Source organism: Neofelis nebulosa, chromosome 2 (genome assembly GCF_028018385.1).
Source record: "Neofelis nebulosa isolate mNeoNeb1 chromosome 2, mNeoNeb1.pri, whole genome shotgun sequence".
Classification (NCBI taxonomy): Eukaryota; Metazoa; Chordata; class Mammalia; order Carnivora; family Felidae; genus Neofelis; species Neofelis nebulosa.
In genome coordinates, this window is record NC_080783.1 from 23,534,031 (window position 1) to 23,557,159 (window position 23,129).

A 23,129-nucleotide genomic window follows, 5' to 3' on the forward strand; every position below is an offset into this window, starting at 1 on the left:
ATTATGGAAAGAGCCTAAATGTCCATCAACTGATGAATGGATAAAGAAGATGTGGTTTATATATTCAATGGAATACTACTTGACAATGAGAAAGAATAAAATCATGCCATTTGCAGCAACATGGATGGAACTTGGAAGGTATTATTCTGAGTGAAATAACTTAGTCAGATAAGGATAGATATCGTATGTTTCCACTCATATGTGGATCTTGAGAAACTGAACAGAAGACCATGGCAGAAGGGAAGGGGGAATAAATAGATACATACACAGAGGGAGGGAGGGAAGCAAACCACAAGAGACTATGAAATACAGAGAATAAACTAAGGTTGGATGGGGGCATGGGGGAGAGGGAAAATGAGTGATGGGCATTGAGGAGGGCACTTGTTGAGACGAGCACCAGGTGTTGTATGTAAGCCAAGTTGACAATAAATTATATTCATAAAAAAAGAAGGATTATTATAATGGCAGAGGAGATAAGTTCTATTTGGAGGGACAACTGGAGGCAGAGAGAATAGTAGGTAGTTGTTGGGGGAGCTTAAGTGACATGACGGACTTTGATGGAAATGAATGGCTGCTCAACTCATTTTGGACATAGAATGCACAGTCTTAAGTGATTGACTGAATGTTGTAATAAGTGGTAAAAAGGACTTAAGATTTACAGATCATCCTACGTGACTATATGGATGATAATGACACTAACCAAAGTGGGAGAAAGAAGAAGGGAAGGGTGAAGGGAAGGAAATGGTGGAAAAAGGGAATTGGCTTTGAGACCTGCTAAATTTGAGGTGCTCACAAGACATGCAAGTTGGAATGTCCTATTTTATGAGGTAGTCTGAATTAATAGTTATTGCCTTGAGATAATGTCAGTAGTTCTAATTAAATTCATTTAAATTTAAACAAAGTAGTTAAAATTGAATTCAGACCATAAATATTGTTAAGTATGTTGGGTGTATAAGTCTAACCGAAAGTTCTATTATTTACTCTTAGATTACAAAACATTATTGATATGAAAAAAGTAGTAATGAGGAGAGAGGGAAGATGGCGGAGTAGGAGGCTGGGCTCACCGCGTGTCCTGCTGTTCACTTAGATTCCACCTACACCTGCCTAAATAACCCAGAAAACCGCCAGAGGATTAGCAGAACAGAGTCTCCGGAGCCAAGCACAGACTAGAGGCCCACGGAAGAGGGTAGGAAGGGCGGCGAGACGGTGCGCGCTCCATGGACTGGCGGGAGGGAGCTGGGGCGGAGGGGCGGCTCGCCGGCCAAGCAGAGCCCCCGAGTCTGGCTGGCAAAAGCGGAGGGGCCAGATGGACTGTGTTCCCACAGCAAGCGCGACTTAGCGTCTGGGAGGTCATAAGTTAACAGCTCTGCTCAGAAAGCGGGAAGGCTGCAGGACAAAGGGAGGGAGAGCTGCTGAGCCCCCGGGCGGCAGAGCTCAGCTTGGCGGGAAACAAAGGCGCTCGCCAGCGCCATCTCCCCCGCCCATCCTCCAGCCAAAATCCCAAGGAGAACCAGTTCCTGCCAAGGAACTTGCTCGCTCTGCGCAAACACCCAACTCTGTGCTTCTGCGGAGCCAAAACTCCGGCAGCAGATCTGACTCCCTCCCGCTGCCACAGGGCCCCTCCTGAAGTGGATCACCTAAGGAGAAGCGAGCTAAGCCTGCCCCTCCTGCCACTGTGCACCTTGCCTACCCACCCCAGCTAATACGCCAGATCCCCAGCACCACAAGCCTGGCAGTGTGCAAGTAGCCCAGACGGGCCACGTCACCCCACAGGGAATCCCACCCCTAGGAGAGGGGAAGAGAAGGCACACACCAGTCTGACTGTGGCCCCAGCGGTGGGCTGGGGGCAGACATCAGGTCGGACTGTGGCCCCGCCCACCAACTCCAGTTATACACCACAGCACAGGGGACTTGCCCTGCAGGTCCTCGCCACTCCAGGGACTATCCAAAATGACCAAACGGAAGAATTCCCCTCAGAAGAATCTCAGGGAAATAACAACAGCTAATGAACTGATCAAAAAGGATTTAAATAATATAACAGAAAGTGAATTTAGAATAATAGTCATAAAATTAATCGCTGGGCTTGAAAACAGTATAGAGGACAGCAGAGAATCTCTTGCTACAGAGATCAAGGGACTAAGGAACAGTCACGAGGAGCTGAAAAGCACTTTAAACGAAATGCAAAACAAAATGGAAACGACGACGACAGCTTGGATTGAAGAGGCAGAGGAGAGAATAGGTGAACTAGAAGATAAAGTTATGGAAAAAGAGGAAGCTGAGAGAAAGAGAGATAAAAAAATCCAGGAGTATGAGGGGAAAATTAGAGAACAAAGTGATACACTAAAAAGAAATAATATACGCATAATTGGTATCCCAGAGGAGGAAGAGAGAGGGAAAGGTGCTGAAAGGGTACTTGAAGAAATTATAGTTGAGAACTTCCCTGAACTGGGGAAGGAAAAAGGCATTGAAATCCAAGAGGCACAGAGAACTCCCTTCAGACGTAACTCGAATTGATTTTCTGCACGACATAACATAGTGAAACTGGCAAAATACAAGGATAAAGAGAAAATTCTGAAAGCAGCAAGGGATAAACGTGCCCTCACATATAAAGGGAGACCTATAAGACTCGTAACTGATCTCTCTTTTGAAACTTGGCAGGCCAGGAAGGATTGGCACGATATCTTCAGTGTGCTAAACAGAAAAAATATGCAGCCGAGAATCCTTTATCCAGCAAGTCTGTCATTTAGAATAGAAGGAGAGATAAAGGTCTTCCCAAACAAACAAAAACTGAAGGAATTTGTCACCACGAAACCAGCCCTACAAGAGATCCTAAGGGGGATCCTGTGAGACAAAGTACCACAGACATCACTATAAGCATAAAACATACAGACATCACAATGACTCTAAACCCGTATCTTTCTATAATTACACTGAATGTAAATGGATTAAATGCGCCAACCAAAAGACATAGGGTATCAGAATGGATAAAAAAACAAGACCCATCTATTTGCTGTCTACAAGAGACTCATTTTAGACCTGAGGACACCCTTAGATTGAGAGTGAGGGGATGGAGAACTATTTATCATGCTACTGGAAGCCAAAAGAAAGCTGGAGTAGCCATACTTATATCAGACAAACTAGACTTTAAATTAAAGGCTGTAACAAGAGATGAAGAAGGGCATTATATAATAATCACAGGGTCTATCCACCAGGAAGAGCTAACAATTATAAATATCTATGCGCCGAATACCGGAGCCCCCAGATATATAAAACAATTACTCATAAACATAAGCAACCTTATTGATGAGAATGTGGTCATTGCAGGGGACTTTAACACCCCACTTACAGAAATGGATAGATCATCTAGACACACGGTCAATAAAGAAACAAGGGCCCTGAATGATATATTGGATCAGATGGACTTGAAAGATATAGTTAGAACTCTGCATCCCAAAGCAACAGAATATACTTTCTTCTCGAGTGCACATGGAACATTCTCCAAGATAGATCATATACCGGGTCACAAAACAGCCCTTCATAAGTTTACAAGAATTGAAATTATACCATGCATACTTTCAGACCACAATGCTATGAAGCTTGAAATCAACCACAGGAAAAAGTCTGGAAAACCTCCAAAAGCATGGAGGTTAAAGAACACCCTACTAACGAATGAGTGGGTCAACCAGGAAATTAGAGAAGAAATTAAAAAATATATGGAAACAAACAAAAATGAAAATACAACAATCCAAACGCTTTGGGACACAACGAAGGCAGTCCTGAGAGGAAAATACATTGCAATCCAGGCCTATCTCAAGAAACAAGAAAAATCCCAAATACAAAATCTAACAGCACACCTAAAGGAAATAGAAGCAGAACAGCAAAGGCAGCCTAAACCCAGCAGAAGAAGAGAAATCATAAAGATCAGAGCAGAAATAAACAATATAGAATCTAAAAAAAACGGTAGAGCAGATCAACGAAACCAAGAGTTGGTTTTTTGAAAAAATAAACAAAATTGACAAACCTCTAGCCAGGCTTCTCAAAAAGAAAAGGGAGATGACCCAAATAGATAAAATCATGAATGAAAATGGAATTATTACAACCAATCCCTCAGAGATACAAACAATTATCAGGGAATACTATGAAAAATTATATGCCAACAAATTGGACAACCTGGAAGAAATGGACAAGTTCCTAAACACCCACACTCTTCCAACACTCAATCAGGAGGAAATAGAAAGCTTGAACAGACCCATAACCAGCGAAGAAATTGAATCGGTTATCAAAAATCTCCCAACAAATAAGAGTCCAGGACCAGATGGCTTCCCAGGGGAGTTCTACCAGACGTTTAAAGCAGAGATAATACCTATCCTTCTCAAGCTATTCCAAGAAATAGAAAGGGAAGGAAAACTTCCAGACTCATTCTATGAAGCCAGTATTACTTTGATTCCTCAACCAGACAGAGACCCAGTAAAAAAAGAGAACTACAGGCCAATATCCCTGATGAATATGGATGCAAAAATTCTCAATAAGATACTAGCAAATCGAATTCAACGGCATATAAAAAGAATTATTCACCAGGATCAAGTGGGATTCATTCCTGGGATGCAGGGCTGGTTCAACATTCGCAAATCGATCAACGTGATACATCACATTAACAAAAAAAAAGAGAAGAACCATATGATCCTGTCAATCGATGCAGAAAAGGCCTTTGACAAAATCCAGCACCCTTTCTTAATAAAAACCCTTGAGAAAGTCGGGATAGAAGGAACATACTTAAAGATCATAAAAGCCATTTATGAAAAGCCCACAGCTAACATCATCCTCAATGGGGAAAAACTGAGAGCTTTTTCCCTGAGATCAGGAACACGACAGGGATGCCCACTCTCACCGCTGTTGTTTAACATAGTGCTGGAAGTTCTAGCATCAGCAATCAGACAACAAAAGGAAATCAAAGGCATCCAAATTGGCAAAGACGAAGTCAAGCTTTTGCTTTTTGCAGATGACATGATATTATACATGGAAAATCCGATAGACTCCACCAAAAGTCTGCTAGAACTGATACATGAATTCAGCAAAGTTGCAGGATACAAAATCAATGTACAGAAATCAGTTGCATTCTTATACACTAACAATGAAGCGACAGAAAGACAAATAAAGAAACTGATCCCATTCACAATTGCACCAAGAAGCATAAAATACCTAGGAATAAATCTAACCAAAGATGTAAAAGATCTGTATGCTGAAAACTATAGAAAGCTTATGAAGGTAATTGAAGAAGATATAAAGAAATGGAAAGACATTCCCTGCTCATCGATTGGAAGAATAAATATTGTCAAAATGTCAATACTACCCAAAGCTATCTACACATTCAATGCAATCCCGATCAAAATTGCACCAGCATTCTTCTCGAAACTAGAACAAGCAATCCTAAAATTCATATGGAACCACAAAAGGCCCCGAATAGCCAAAGTAATTTTGAAGAAGAAGACCAAAGCAGGAGGCATCACAATCCCAGACTTTAGCCTCTACTACAAAGCTGTCATCATCAAGACAGCATGGTATTGGCACAAAAACAGACACATAGACCAATGCAATAGAATAGAAACCCCAGAACTAGACCCACAAACATATGGCCAACTCATCTTTGACAAAGCAGGAAAGAACATCCAATGGAAGAAAGACAGTCTCTTTAACAAATGGTGCTGGGAGAACTGGACAGCAACATGCAGAAGGTTGAAACTAGACCACTTTCTCACACCATTCACAAAAATAAACTCAAAATGGATAAAGGACCTGAATGTGAGACAGGAAACCATCCAAACCCTAGAGGAGAAAGCAGGAAAAGACCTCTCTGACCTCAGCCGTAGCAATCTCTTACTCGACACATCCCCAAAGGCAAGGGAATTAAAAGCAAAAGTGAATTACTGGGACCTTATGAAGATAAAAAGCTTCTGCACAGCAAAGGAAACAACCAACAAAACTAAAAGGCAACCAACGGAATGGGAAAAGATATTTGCAAATGACATATCGGACAAAGGGCTAGTATTCAAAATCTATAAAAAGCTCACCAAACTCCACACCTGAAAAACAAATAACCCAGTGAAGAAATGGGCAGAAAACATGAATAGACACTTCTCTAAAGAAGACATCTGGATGGCCAACAGGCACATGAAAAGATGTTCAATGTCGCTCCTTATCAGGGAAATACAAATCAAATCCACACTCAGATATCACCTCACGCCAGTCAGAGTGGCCAAAATGAACAAATCAGGAGACTATAGATGCTGGAGAGGATGTGGAGAAACGGGAACCCTCTTGCACTGTTGGTGGGAATGCAAGTTGGTGCAGCCACTCTGGAAAGCAGTGTGGAGGTTCCTCAGAAAATTAAAAATAGACCTACCCTATGACCCAGCAATATCACTGCTAGGAATTTATCCAAGGGATACAGGAGTACTGATGCATAGGGGCACTTGTACCCCAATGTTCATAGCAGCACTCTCAACAATAGCCAAATGATGGAAAGAGCCTGAATGTCCATCAACTGATGAAGGGATAAAGAAACTGTGGTTTATATACACAATGGAATACTACGTGGCAATGAGAAAGAATGAAATATGGCCTTTTGTAGCAACGTGGATGGAACTGGAGAGTGTGATGCTAAGTGAAATAAGCCATACAGAGAAAGACAGATACCATATGGTTTCACTCTTATGTGGATCCTGAGAAACGTAACAGAAACCCATGGGGGAGGGGAAGGAAAAAAAAAAAAAAGAGGTTAGAGTGGGAGAGAGCCAAAGCATAAGAGACTGTTAAAAACTGAGAACAAACTGAGGGTTGATGGGGGGTGGGAGGGAGGGGAGGGTGGGTGATGGGTATTGAGGAGGGCACCTTTTGGGATGAGCACTGGGTGTTGTATGGAAACCAATTTGACAATAAATTTCAAATATTAAAAAAATAAATAAATAAAGATTTGTTACAAAAGAAAAAAAAAGAAAAAAGTAGTAATGTAAAATGAATATGACAATTTCAACCTAGTCATGGCCATATAGAAAATTGCCAATAATGTTTAAGATTTAAACCTATCAGCACAAGCACTAATGTTTATAATCCATTCACCGTGTAATTGTGAATAGCAAGAAAAAATAAATTATTAGATACCATCCCACATGCATCAACTTTACCATGTATTAAAGACAAGGTCTTCTCGGGGCGCCTGTGTGGCGCAGTCGGTTAAGCGTCCGACTTCAGCCAGGTCACGATCTCGCGGTCTGTGAGTTCGAGCCCCGCGTCAGGCTTTGGGCTGATGGCTCGGAGCCTGGACCCTGTTTCCGATTCTGTGTCTCCTTCTCTCTCTGCCCCTCCCCCGTTCATGCTCTGTCTCTCTCTGTCCCAAAAATAAATAAAAAACGTTGAAAAAAAAAAAAAAGACAAGGTCTTCTCAAAGTTTAAGTGAGGCAACCCACCAAGCAATGGCAGAAATTGCTGGAACCACTGATTACTCATACTTCATCAAGTCTTACCACTTCTAATATTTAAAGTCAATTATGAGTATATATGTGAATATAATATAGTTTGAAATACTAAATACTTTTTAAAAACAGATGTGTATATTATTGTGTATATATATATATATATATATATATATATATATATTCATTCTAAACCATCTTCCCTGACATTCTATATTACAAAGATTAACATTTATTTTTAACTTTCACTTCCCTTTCTGTTACACAGCAGGTAATAGGCAATACCAGTATTTAGCTAAGCAAGAAAGTGAATTGGGAGATGGTTTCCAAATTTACTGGAATATTATTACTGAAATGCCATTTCATGGAAATTTCACTTGACTTATCATAAGAATACAATCCAGAAAAAGTTTTATGCAAAAACTAAATGATTTGTTTGCTCCAAAACCTAAAATTATGTGTGTCCTAAGGGAGACAAGCATAGTTTTATTTTTACCAACCTTAGTTAATTGGTGGGATTTTTATATATTTTTGGCACTACAAATAATTGCCATATATAATTATAATATGTCCAACAATTCCTTCTAGTAAGTCACTGTGGTTATTACCATGGATCTAGATAATTAAAACAGAATGAAAAACTGTTATGGCCCCACAAGGAGTCTTCTCTTGGAGTCTATGAAACGCTGGAATTTAAAATGCTTTGTGCATCATCTGTGACCAATGAAAAGACCTTTCCATAATTTTAGCTGTAAGCTGACCCAAAAAACAAATCAGAACACCTTCTGGAAGATGACAGCTGGTTAACAAATCCAAAGTGTCTGCACAAAGTTAGTTTAAGCTAAGGACAGTTACATGCAAAGGCATTGAAGACAATCTGAAATAAATTGAAAATCTAATCTCCTAATTAGATGATGTATTTATTCATGGAACACACCCAAAAAGATAAACAGGTCATTAAAATGTATGTTTACATTTACTGTAAATTCATGTACCTTTTCCTTCTTAAAAATTAATGGCATAAATATTATCATTATTTAATGGAAGCTAACTGAATACCTTATTATGTTGATAGCAAATCATAAAACCAGCAGAATATATCCTCATGGTATAAATTGTTTAAAATTATTCTGTACACTAGTTATAAGTAATGATTACACACATTTTTATCTGTATGTAATGATTATCCTCCTAAGGAGAATTGTCTTGAAACTTCAAGAAACTGCAAGTTCTTTGCTTATTTGTTTGGAGAATATAAACATTATAACAATTACAAATATCAATTAAACTTATTATAAATATGTATTATAAAATACCAGTTAAATGTATAGTTATACAAATGATTTAATGGTTAATTTGAAAACTCACATTTTAAAAGATAACTAGCAGTTTCTTACAAACACATATAATTTATAGCCAAAACAATAAGAGAAATTAAGCTTTATATTGACCCATGTTGAAAAATTACATTTCTAAATGCCCTTTTTCTTTTCTGCATTAAAAGCAACTTAGTCACTTTATCTTTATTTCCACAGAAGTGCATGGAATAGTACTGACATGGACCTAACCACTCGCCAGGTGGCACACACAGTTGTGATTGTGTTCACAGCATGCTCTAAGGGCCCCATACAAATCTAAGCCTGCTTGGAAGTTTAATAGGCATCCCAAACATAACATTCCCAGCTCCATATTCCAAACCTTCCCCTCCCTTAGCTTCTCCCATAAAAATTAATAGTCACTGTATCTTCATTGGCTCTGATAAAAACCCTGGGACTCATTTTTAAATCCTCTCTTTCACCCCATATCCAGCTTATCAAAAAATACTATAGACTCTCATCAAAAAATAAAAATCTTACCATTTAGCCTCTATCCCATTGCATGCTGGCCCAGAATATCTTTACACATCTCTTGGATTATTGAAATTAGTTCCTAACCAGTCTGCCATCTTCTATCTACCCTTAACCCCTCTGACAGTCTAATTTCCACACAGAAGTCACAGAGATCTTATGTAAATCAAATCAGGTAATTCTCAAAATCCTCCAACAGTTTTCTAGCATTCTTGGAACAAAATTCAATGTCCTCTTTACTACTATCTAGAAGGCCCTAAAGTCACACCCTTTTTGGTCCCCAAGTACCTAACTTCATTTTCTCCTCTTCTCTCTAAGCTCACCTACTTTATTTATCCTGGATTCCTTGCTGAAACATTTTGGAGATGTTCTCTTCTTAAGGGTTTTGCATTTGCTGTTCCTCCAGCTCTAATTCTCGTCCTTAATTCTCCATGTGTCTCACTTCCTCAGCTACTTCAAGTTTTTGTTATAGATCACCTTCTCAGAACAGTCCTGGATTTTCTCTTTAAACCTGAAGCCACCCTGCACTCCATTTTCCTATGCCCTGCTTTATGTTTTTCTCTAGCACTTATGGCCAACAAATATATTGTAGTATAGATGTGTTCATTATTGGTTTATTACCTGTTCCTTACAATAAATTTAAGGCCCTGGGAACAGATTTCTGTGTATTTAGTTAACTGCCCAGAATAGTGACTGACAAATGCTCAATAATTTTTTTCTTAAATGAGTGAGTAAATATTAAAGTACCATCAATCTTTTAAAATTTGATTTCATTCATCTTACATAGCCTAACTCATTTATTTTCATAGAATTATAGTGCATTTGTCAGGGCAATGAAAGCAGTACCACAGAAAAAGCTTGAGAAAGGTCAGGAACTCACCAAGCAACAGATGACTCAAGAACACACGTTCCTTCTAGCATGTGGCTCACCACTTTCAAAGTCTTTTGATTTCAACTAGGAAAATGAGGATGGACAGAGTAGACAATACCAATGGAAGCCTAAGGGGTTGGACCTGAAAGTGGTGTACACTGGGTTTGGTCAGAATTAGTAGCACAGAGCTTCCATATAACCTTCCATATTCCATATAATCTCCCAACGGCCCAAGGAAGAGAAAACTGGGTTGGTGAGCATCTAGCCAGGCTCTCCCACACATAAACTAGGAAAACACTAACGTTCTTTTTTTTTTTTTTACTTTTATAAAATACTTTAAAATTTATGCTGCATACCTATGGAGAACCATGACAGAAATTAAGTAGAATGATGGGACTGTACATGACCGGAGGAGTAGGAGTGAAATATTAGCTACATTTTTCAACAGCTGCTTCTCCGAGTAGGTGATATTTGAGCTGAGATATTAGAGATGAGAAAGCCAGACATGCAAAAATTAGAGATGCAACAACACAAGCAGAAAGAAGAGCTAGTATAAAAGCCCTGGGAAAGTATAAACTGTGGTATGTTTGCAAATAGTAGTGAGAAGACTGAAGTAGCTGAGGGTACTGGGGAGGGGATGTGAGGGAGCGCATGGCCCAAGAGGCAGGTAGGAGACAACTTGTAGAGCCTGATATGCCACAGTAGCAAGTTTACACTGTAAAACAAGGGGAAGACGTTATTGTATTTAAAGAAGGGAATTTTGTGATCTGACTTACATTTTTTTTTTTTTTAAGTTTTTTTTTATTTTTATTTTTGGGACAGAGAGAGACAGAGCATGAACGGGGGAGGGGCAGAGAGAGAGGGAGACACAGAATCGGAAACAGGCTCCAGGCTCCGAGCCATCAGCCCAGAGCCTGACGCGGGGCTCGAACTCACGGACCGCGAGATCGTGACCTGGCTGAAGTCGGACGCTTAACCGACTGCGCCACCCAGGCGCCCCAATCTGACTTACATTTTTAAAAGATCTGTCTGGTTACTGTGAAGTGAGCGAATTATTATAAGGTAAGGTAGGGTGAATTAGTAAGCTTTTGCAATAGCACAGACTTGGAAAAATGTAAATGTATTCTGGAGGAAGCACCTATCAGACTCACTGGTAGAGCTAATGGTGGGAACCGAAGGGTGAGAGAATGAGCAATCCCAATGACTCCTAGGCCTTTAGCTTGAGTAAATTCACATACGTTCACATTTTGCTTTTACAAAAATAAGGAAGGTCAGAAGGCCACGTTTTCTGGCAGGAAAAAAAGAGATTCCTTTCTGGGCGTGACAATTTGGAAAAATCTATTAGATACCCAAGCTCAGGAGAGAAGTCAATGGTAGAGATATCAGCATGGGAATTATCAACACATGGAGAGTATTTATAGCCTGAGGATGGGAGAGGCCACCTGGAGAAGTGTATTGGTGAGAAGAAGAAGCTGTGCGCTGAGCCAGGGAGGAGTATGGGGAGGTGGAGTCTATCAACTGGAACTCTGGCAGAAGAGAACAGCCTCCTGAAGACGCTGAGCAGGACAGGTTGGGACTCAGCAGGAAAACCAGGGCCATAGAAATAATGAGAGTCAGGAGAGTAAAAGCAGGCGTGGCAGGTTGTAGTGACCGAATCTGAGAGGTAAAGAAGATGAGAACAGGTAAGTGGCACCGGTGGTGGGCACCAAAGGAGCAAATGACTGACAAAAGTAATTTCAGAGGAGAGGAAAGAAAGGAAACTGAAGGGGAGAATACAAAAAGAACAAGTAGAGGCTGTTAGTTCCATCAGCACTTCTGCCAACCATTTTGATGAAAATGAGCCAGAGCAGCTTCTGAGGAAAGAGCATAGGTGCAGTAGGGGGTTGTCAGGTCAAGGGAAAAAAAAGTGTTTTTAACTAATGGGAGTTAAATAAGTTAAATAAGGAGTTAAATAGTTAAATAACTAATGGGAGTTAAATAAGGATATTTTCTAGGTTGATAGGAATTATCCTGTGAGAGTAGAAAAAAAGACATCTACCTAAATCACAACTTAAAAACTCTTAACTAATCTGATTTAAAATCCTGGTTCTTCGACCTATGAAATTGCACTCTATAAAAATGCAAATTAGTAAGACATTAAGAATCTTTAAATTATCTGGAATTAATATGCATTTATTTTATTTTGACCTTGTTAGAAAAACATAGTAAAAATAAATTTTAATCTTGTTTTTCCAGGGAAAGAACATATACTTAACAAATTCTGCACTTAAGCACAATCTAATTAATTATTTTAATATTTAAGTTTAAAGCAATTATTAGGGGGAAAATGATATTGATCAAACTCATAGGTTATATAGTTGTATGTTACTGGCAAACTTGTATGCCTTATTGTAAATACAGACACTATTTCCTCAGCATTTTTCTTTAAAATAATGCATGGCTTCTTCACTGTCTAGAGGTTTGCTTTTGGGTTAACCAGACCCGATACAAATTCTTTCTCTGTGATTCTCAAGATCTCTGAGCTGTGTATGTGTGTGAGAGAGAGAGAAATAGGGAAGATAATAAATTCCCTATAGAAACATGAAGGTCAAATGTAGAGTGTATAAAGCAAAGCAGCTGAATCCTGGCGTTTATAGATGCTTATTGTTATTACTGACATTCTTTTATTATTATTATTATTATTATTATTATTTTGATAAAGTTAAGGAACCTATACACCACAGAGGAAGAGCTTAATTTCCATTGATGGTAACTGACAAACAAAAATAAATAAACAGAAATTTATAAAACAAAAGCCTTTTCCTTATTCCTTAAAGAAATATATATATGAGTCAATAAACATTATATTAAAGAATCATAAAGTACGAAACCTTTGGGTGTGTATGTGGGGTCAGGAAGAGAGTGATTTGGTTTTAAAATTAAGAATAGAGAATATGAAATTACTTGAGCAACATAGAAAACTTACAATTTTATACTATGGTTAGTTAAGGGTTCGTGGTATAGAATGAGAATATAGAGAAAGAGGTAGAGTAAACTAAGTGGGGAGAGAAATAAGCGCGTGACAATGAAGAAATGGTGGTATGAAGAAGTAGCAACCAAGACAAATTGGAAATGAGTAAGACAGGCAACAAAAGGCTCAGGTAAATGAGTTGTCCCAAAGTCACAGCTTAATCTTCCTTTGAGGCATGTTACTCTAGAAAATTAGTGATTATTCTATTAGTGATTGATTGTTTTTTGTTTTTTGTTTTTGTTTTTTACTGCCTAACTTATAATGTTAGAATCTTCTTTCCTAATGAGCTAACTAGTGAAGATGGTGACAGAGAAATTATTCCCTGGGTTGCAGTAGTAGTTACCAGGGCAGCTGTTTTTCCAAAGGCTGGAAATAAATCAAGCTGAAATCCAGATTTTGTCTTTTACTAAAAGTTAAATATTTACCTCATTATCTTCTCTTCATTTTCATTTAATCGAAACTTTTCCCTTAACCTCCACTTAATGATTGGATTGACCAGCATTTCTCATTTTCTCTGTAAACTATGCTGGTTGTGTTCACTGTGCCTGACTACTCAGAGCTCTCAGACCACACCCAAGCAGACCAGCACAGGATACTCTCACCAGCTAACAGCCATGATTACAAAGAGTTCCAAGGAGTATTTTACTAACCCTCCTTATAAGTCAGTTGTGTTTACTATTGTAAATGTAATTAAAAGACTAATCAAGGTGATGAAATATGAATGTGATAAATATGCTGTCAATGAAAATTAAATTAATACTATGGAAAGGTAAGAGGATCATCTTCTGAGTGTCTGAAGTTCTTGTTTCAGATTAAGGAAATAACAAAATTGAAACTGTAAGTGATACATTATTGGTATAGCTTATGGAAGAGTGTAAAATTCCAATCAACAGTCAAAGAAAAAGTCATGGCCTTCTCATTTTCACTCTTATGTGGATCCTGAGAAACTTAACAGAAACCCATGGGGGAGGGGAAGGAAAAAAAAAAGAGAGAAAGAGAGAGGTTAGAGTGGGAGAGAGCCAAAGCATAAGAGATTCAAAAAATGAGAACAAACTGAGGGCTGATGGGAGGATGGAGGGTAGGTGATGGATATTGAAGAGGGCATCTTTTGGGATGAGCACTGGGTGTGGTATGGAAACCAATTTGACAATAAATTTCATATATTAAAAAAAAAAGAAAAAGTCATGGCCTTACATCAAAAGACTGGCATGTGAATGCAAATGTACTATTTTAAGACAAAATACAATACATACTTCAGGTTGAATGTATCATTTTTATGGCTCCCTTTACAAACAGACCTTTTCAGTTCAGTAACTTACTGGTTTTGGTCAGGGTAGATAAGATCATATCTGCTGTGCCCTTAAGTAAGATATCAAAGATAATAAATATTCTTGCTACATGGAAGTAATCAAACAAGTAGTGTTTAGAAAATAAATAACATATCCAGTCAGTGGGAGCAGAGAAAAGTTTGCAAATGAAAAAAAAAAGTACTCACCACAGGTAAATGCATGTAAGTTATCGGAGTTGGTTAACATCTTATTTTGAGACATTTTTCCTCATTAAATATAACAGGAACAATTATATAATGTTTGCCATACATTTTTTACAAGCCTAAAATTTCCTGAAGATTGATGACATAAATGTGGCAATATATGAACAAATGTAACAAAAGAATATAACTTACCTAAACCATAATCCAAGTGATATATCCATGATCACATCCTAAAAGCTTACCACTTACTAAACTTTTAATAAACACAGAACTATATCATAGAACGTATGTATATGCATATTGCCCATGTTAATATTTATCTTGAAAACTGAATACCAGTGTAAATTTTTAAGATATAAAATAGGTATGGATATAAATATGCAGATTCAGAAAAGAATGCATTTAATAAATACCAATAAGTTTTGTCTTTCAACTGATAGGATTGTGGTTCACAAAACTAGTCCTCAAAACAAAATAAATGATTTGTTAATGAGGAAAAAACATACATTGATAATAAGTAAATAATCAAATGAAATCCTTAGTTGCTGAGATCCCATATTTAGAAGAAATCCTACAAACATCTCTAGAAATTAGTTGTGCTTTCTTTTAACCCTGAACTACAACCTCTACAATAAACATACACAATAGTGCACTTAGTCTGTACTGCCACCAAGTGCCTAAAGCAATTAATTTTAAGTTTCTTGCAGCAGCTATAAGCAGATTCTTTTGCTGTTATGAGTAGCAATTTGGAAACAGGCTAAGAGCAAATCACTTCAACCATGAATGGCTATAAGAGCAACACAATTTAGACATGACAACAAAATCTCAAAGGCATTAATAAAAAACATCAAGAATCCTACCAGCTCACTGGAAGTTCATGAAGTCTAAAAATGTTATTCAGCTTGTAGTCAACCTTTGCTGGACAAATATTTTCTTTATATAAACACAGGTTTGGATTTGGTTGCATATCTGTGGGAAATTCTGAATCCTAGATAAAAAAGAAAAAGCAAGAGCTATGTGCAAAATAGGCATATCACTGTACACACTGATACAGTCTTATTTAATATTCTATCTTATTTAATATTAAATTATAAATATTACCAGTGTATTCCCTCAGGACTTACCATAAGTCCTTAATTTCCTATTTTAGTTTGAGAAAACATGCAAAAAAGATAAAATGTTAAATAAGGCACATATCTATTTATATAAGTTTAAACTGCATGCTACATGGTAAAAATTATTTTAAAACACACCACTATTACAGTGAAGCACAATATAGCACTTTCTTATATTATTGGTCAACTGTCCTTTTTCAGAAAGTTTCCATCCCCAGCAGTAATGTCAGCAAAATCTGTGATTATTCTTATACTCCTTTTGTCCTCTATAAATGGTAAACCAAAAACATTTTTAATTGGGAAACAAAATACGTATGTTATTTGATTAATCATGGTATTCTTCTTTAAACCTGAGGACACAGGGCTAATTTAAAGGCACTTACTAAAAGATTTCTGTCTTAATCACTTTAAATCTCACATACATTAGAATCCACATCTGCCAAGAAAATTGTAACTGGAGATCAAAGATCATTTTTAGTCCATGAGAAAGTAATCTCTCCTCAGCAGGAGGATATACTATGAACAGGCACTTTTTATTTTAATTTGTTTAGTTTTTTTTTTTTTTTTATTTTTGAGAGAGAGGGAGACACAGAATCCCAAAGCAGGCTCCAGACTCTGAGCTGTCAGCATACGGCCCAACACGGGGCTTGAACTCATGAACCATGAGATCATGACTTGAGCCAAACTCAGACGCTTAACCGACTAAGTTACTCAGGCACCCCAGCACAGGCACTTAATTAACATGGATGCATTAATTGCTCAATTCCACAGGGAAAAATAAAAAGGAAGTAATCAATCCACTTACACTTAATGCTTTAAAATTACCTTTAGAGGGGCGCCTGAGTGGCTCAGTCGGTTGAGCGTCCGACTTCAGCTCAGGTCACGATCTCACAGTTCGTGAGTTTGAGCCCCGAGTCAGGCTCTGGGCTGATGGCTCAGAGCCTGGAGCCTGCTTCCGATTCTGTGTCTCCCTCTCTCTCTGCCCCTCCCCCATTCATGCTCTATTTCTCTCTGTCTCAAAAATAAATAAACATTAAAAATTTTTTTTTTAAAAAAATAAAATTACCTTTAGAGAGGGAGGTATATCATTTGTGTACTCACTCATTTATTCCAAAAATATCTGTCAGTGCTACTTTAGGCATAAAGCAGGCATACTTAGGCATAAGGAATCCACTAATGAACAAAGATAAAAAGTCTTGCCCTTGTGGAGGTTACATTGGAGTTGGAAAATGATAAAAACCAATTTTCATAAAGAAGAATTTTTCTGATAAACAAATAATATACATTCACATAGAAATATCATGCATTCAGGGGCTGGGTGGCTCAGTCAGTTATGTGTCCAACTCTTGATTTCATCTTAGGTCATAATCTCATGGTTCTTGAGATCAAGCCCTGTGTTGGGCACTGTGCTAAGAGTGCGGAGTCTGCTTGGGATTGTTTTTCTGCTACTACTCTCCAGCTCACGCATGTGCACTCTCTCTCAAAATAAATGAATAAACTAAAAAAAAGAAAAGAAAAGAAATATCATGCATTCCATATACTACCAAGAAAAAAGGAAAGGATATCTTATTCTCACCATACAAATATAATTGCTATTAGCACTTTGATGTAATAATTTGTCTCTAATTTTTTACAAAATTGAGACCATGCTCTATTATCCACCCTCCATTTTTCATTTAACATTATACCACTGCATTTTCTAGTCTATTCTGAAAGTACCATATTGTTTTTAACATTTAACTATTTTTATTTTCCTTACATTATCAGTGCCATGAACAGCTTTCTGTCTATAAATCTGCATTTCACTGATTATATCCTTAAAGTGTAAATAAATAATTCAAATAAAATAAATACTTAACAAAAAACATGATACCTCTTCATAGACTGCTTTTCAGAAACGTTATATGAATTTATATGCTGCCTGTCATATAATACTGTGTGCAATTCACCGCAACTTTGTTAATGCTATACACACATATATACACATACTTCCTCACGTTTAAAATAATACATTCGGTAAGATACTTCTTTGACTAATATTTATCATTGAGCATCTATTACATGACAGGCACTAGTTTTAGCTCTTATGTCATTGGACAAAATAGACAAAACCCCCTTCCTTGTGGAGATTACACTCTAGCGTGAGGACACCAAATAATAAACATGTAAACTATATTATATCTATATGCTAAAAAGTCTAAGGGAAAATTGTTAATTCATATTTTAAAAAACTATTTTATTGACATTTCTTAATTGATTAGGTTTAAGTTTTGGGTTTCTTATTTCTTGCTTTACTTGTTTTTTTTCTGAACTGTATGTTTATGTCTTTTGCCCATTTTTCTATTGTTATGATAATTCATTTTAATAATGTTGCTTGGGTTTGAAATGGAGGCAGGATAAATTATTATGCCAGAAAATATGGCAAAGTGAATCAGAATCCAGTCTTATATAATTTTTTGACTCCATGGAAAATCTAGAACCATAAACTTATTATATGCAGCAATTTTTACAAGCAATCATTATTTTTAAACCAATCATTATATAAAACTAATACAATGAGACATTTAATAAAACCTAATCAACTAGGCTTAATAAAAACCAAATCAGCTACATCCTATTTGGTGTAGCTGAAAAGAATACAGGAAAATATAATAATACCTGAACAAGTATTTAAAAGAAAATTTATAAGAGTAGTAAAGGCCTAGAAACAGCAATCCTATCTAAACATAAATGCACTTGCAGAGGCAAAATGTAAGAACCCTTCTATTGTCCAGCATGTAAACCAAAATATTCCAGGAAACAAAAGCAAATAAATGGGCAGGCAGGACCAGTGAGGCAAATGCAGGATTCATAAATAAGGACTATGCATAGAGAACAGAGGGAATAAAATAAATTTTAAAACTGTTCTTTCAAATGACATAACCATTATTATTTCTTTGTATTGACAAAGTACAACTGCAGGGCACAGCTAAGCTCTCAATAATATACTTTGATAGGTCAGCAGTTCTTTTACTCTGCCCACCCTTTGAAATCATCAGGCAGCTTTTTAAAAATACAAATTCTACTGGATCCCACCCCAGACCAATTAAGTAATAATTTCCAAAGGTAAGGCTCTGACATTGGTATTTATTTTAAATTTCCCCATGTGAAATAAAAGTCAGGATTGAAAATCCTGGCTTTCCCTAGCAATTCAGTTCCACTACATACTAGCATGAGAATTTAGTCAAGCTATTTAACAAACTTTTTAGGATGCATTTTTCCTTCAGTAAACTACAATCAAAATTACACCTGATTAATAGGCTGCTGTGAGTAGTAAGTGAGATAATCTCTGTAAAGCAGTAATCACATGCTTGGTACCTAATAAATCCTTAATAATAATTAGCTATTTCTATGGATATTTATATTATTGCTGCAATTAGTGGCACATTTTAATTTCAACTGCTTAGTAATTTCATTACGAATTATGTCATACTCTATTTATAATAAAATATTTTATATTACTCAAATTTCAGGTTTAATATTCTCCTGGGATATAGATTGAAGCAGATAGTAATATGATCTCACCTGTCAGAATCCTAGTCCTATATCTAGTTAACTGTTGGTTACCTCTATTTGTCCCAGCTTCAATAATAAAAGGAATTCTTGCTTCACTGGCCAGCCAGTCGGAATCAAATACAGTCTTGCTGCTTATATTCAAAGGATGAAAAACCTGATGGGTAACTGTGGGGAAATGGGTTCTACATACATAAATGGATTAGAAAAAAATCTTAGGGCAGAAAGTCGCCACCATGGGCGAAAGTGCCCAAGGTTAGCTCGCGAGATACTGTAACGGGATCACGAGTAAATTGTTAGATAACCTGAAGGAAATTACTTTCCATCTGATGCCAATATACTCTACTTGCCCCCAGACCCTTTGCTTCTTATACACACAGGTTAATGATTAGTGTCTGATTGTTTTCTCCACGTTCTTATTTTCTTCACGTTCACTACGTGGGTAATATCTTTTGTTTTCGTCATGTTCATCACGTGGGTAATATCTTGTGAGCTCAATAAATATAGAGACAAAACCGCTGTTTGGGGCTCTTGTCTCCTCCTGGACATTAGCCTCTCTTGTATTCAATTCTGCATCTGCTCTCTTGCTTGAAAAGAAGAAACTCCAGACTCAGAGTCTTCAACAGGTAACTCTTCCTCTGTTTTGGTGATGTATCAATTAGGCATCCCCTTTATCTATCCTTATTAGGAAGCCAAACTATCTATTTGGCCTCATTTCACAGAGTGTCTTAGGTACTTAGGCTTTTTCCAGGTCCTGTATCTATGCCATTCAACTCATGTCTGCTTCTCTATCTTGTTCTTTGCTTTCCGTTGACCTGACATTCAAGGGAATTACTCAGACCAATTTTGAACCTGAAGTTCAAGATTATTCACTCAAGCATTCACTCAACATTTGAATGTTTATTCTGTATGGTACTATGTTACTTACCTTACTTAACAGTAAGGTACCTTACTTAACAGGTACTATGTTAATTACCATACCAAAAAACAAGTGGAAGACACTCCTTCCATTGAAGGACTCACAGTCTCATGAAGGAACAGTATAAATGAAAAACTACATCATTGAGAAAACCTAGAGTAGAAACATGCAGAAGATATTAAGGTGAAAAAATAAGGACTAAATCTATTGGAATGAAGTAGATATACAATTGGGCAAATTGGAAATATCTACTGAAATAAAAACTGACTTGTTTTTTCTAGTGGTTCCACTGCTAGGCATTGGCCTTATGGATATTTTCACAAAAGTTTCCCAAATTACATATGTAAGTTTTCTATTTTTTAATTTAATTTTGTGGTTTCTGTCTTGTTTTCTAATCTGTAGTATTTCTTACAATATTGGGTATTTAAAACCATCTAATTGTGTATTCGTATACTGATTTATTTTAATATATTAGTTTTAATCACAGTACAATTCTTGTATACTACATAAAATAGAATGAGGTATTTGCAGAACTTATATAACCCTAGTGTACCAGTGTGGCCTTGTTGATTGTTATAATATCAAAAAAATATTCATACTACTTGGAAAACAGCTGATACACTGAGCATGTCTTCCATGTTCCTCTCTACCACTGACCCTAGCCCCTACTTTGGATACTAACACTTGTTCCCAATTTATTCACCATCATGCCCTAATTAAAGTAATTTCTAGCACACCTGGGCCTCCAGGACCTTTCTCCCATCCCACATCCAGCATCTATTCTGATTGGTCAATGCCCATGTTATAATGGTTAACTATTTTGAATATCATTTAGAATGTTTACGTATTTATAGAGAATAAGCTCTGTGATATATTATTTTTTTAAGCTCTGTGATATATTATTGACTTAAAAAAGAAATTTACAGAATAGCATATAAATAAAATCATCCCATTTTTATAAAGTAAAAAAGATCTACATTGGTAAGCACTGATGTATATATGACACATTTTTAGAGAGAGAAACTTAACAACAGTCAACAAATGGATATCAAAACAAAGAGAAGAGAATTATTTACCTTTAATTTTATCTTTATTTACTGTTTGAATATTTTACCATGAACATGTATTGTTTTTTTCTTAAATTTTAAAATATAGAAATCTATATAAGGAAATCAGTCCTACGTATATGAAATACTCTTTAATTTGTACCTAGTATTTTCAAACCAGCACTTAACTGGATATGATTTAGTTAAAAACCCAGATTTAAATGACTAAATAAATCAAGTTTGGTAGGTGTAGCAGAGGCTATTGAAAGCTCTTCTGCATTTCTCTGCCTCCCTTGCAGTTAAACAGAGTTAAAGTGATTGGATTTTGAAACAGGATATAAGTAGAAATGATGTAAGCCACTTCCAGTCCTAGCCTTGAAACATCCTGATGTAGTGCACCATTTTTCTTTTCCTGTCACAATGACTTTGGAGAATTATGTAGATGACAGATGGTGTAGATGACGATAGCTGCCCACATCCCAGAGTCACTGAATGGAGGAGAGTCACACATAGTCACACCATCCACAAGTTACAAATGAACCTTTCTTGAGACAGGACTATACATTTTCATCTCTCTCTTGCAGCAGCTAATGTTGTTTACACTGACCAATATAGTTGGGGAATGATTGTGATTAATTATTGGCCACTTACATTAATTTTTAAAAATTTAAAGGTAAAGGATGTTTTAAGATAGATACTGGATTAAATAAATGCCTCATCAAAACAGATTTTAATGTATTTTTTGTCTTCTTGTCTTAAATCCCCATGTGGAGAGGAATTTACCAAAAATGGAGAAGTTTTGTTCAGGCTTCTGTGCCCTTATTATTTCATTTATCATTCAAGTAGTCCATGCCTGCTGACAAACTTCACGCATCACCATCTAGTAAATGACTGACAACTGACATTATCAGCATGACTTCATTGAGCTAATTGACATTCACAGTCTAAGTATGAAAATGGAAGTGGGTCAGGGCAAACCTTCCTTATTTAGGTATCTGTTCAGTTTCTTGATGTTTATATTTGTTTGTATTATTGTGGCCTTAGATTGTAGGGAGAAGGATTATAGTTATAAAAAAAGTGCTGTTTTCATAGGTACTTAAGCATTTGTGATCTAAGTTCCTAATTATTCTTTAAAGTTTCTACTCTAAATGACTATATTAAGCGAAAGAGTTTTAACTATGTTAAAGCTATCACTAAGTTCTGTTTTACTTTGATTCATATCAAATTAGACTAAAAAGCCTAGCAAAAATAAAATGTACAACCAATAACTATCAGTTGGAAACTCCTCTACTTGATTACATTTTTAGAGTATATTTCTAGACTAAACTGCTTATTTGTGCCACCAACCAATAGAACAAAGATTTATTTGATTTAAAAACACAAGAAATGACAATTAGATTTATACTATTGCTGAGTATATATAGGATTTTTCATGAAAGGAATTATTTTAAGAAACACCTTTAGGATACAAAAATTGAGAAGCTTAGAAAAAATTAACAGCAAATACAAAAACTGACAAGCTTAATTTGTCAAAAAAAAAAGTCAAACAAGTGTATATTTTTACTATGTTGAATAATAATGAATATTATTTGAGAACTAACTTCTATTAGCCAATTTTAGTGGTTCTCAAAGAGTGTTCCTCTGACCAGAACACCAGCATTAGCTGGGAACTAATTTAAAATGCTAATTCTCAAGTCAGATCCCAAATTTACTTCATCAGGAACTCTGGGAATGAAGCTCAGCAATGTAGGTCTCAGTCTCCGGGTGATTCTGATATTTGCTCAAGTTTGAGAACCACTGAAGTATCT

General features: G+C 36.6%; 1 protein-coding gene across 2 annotated transcripts in view; it reads right to left on the reverse strand.

The window, feature by feature from the left end:
• SPAG16 (sperm associated antigen 16) overlaps positions 1–23,129 on the reverse strand; it is a 1,005,541-nt gene that overhangs the window by 824,936 nt on the left and 157,476 nt on the right. For both annotated transcript variants that reach the window (XM_058706052.1, XM_058706047.1), the window contains one exon: positions 15,550–15,677. In XM_058706052.1, the coding sequence (XP_058562035.1) occupies positions 15,550–15,677 (128 nt within the window). The remainder of the gene's footprint in view (positions 1–15,549; positions 15,678–23,129) is intronic.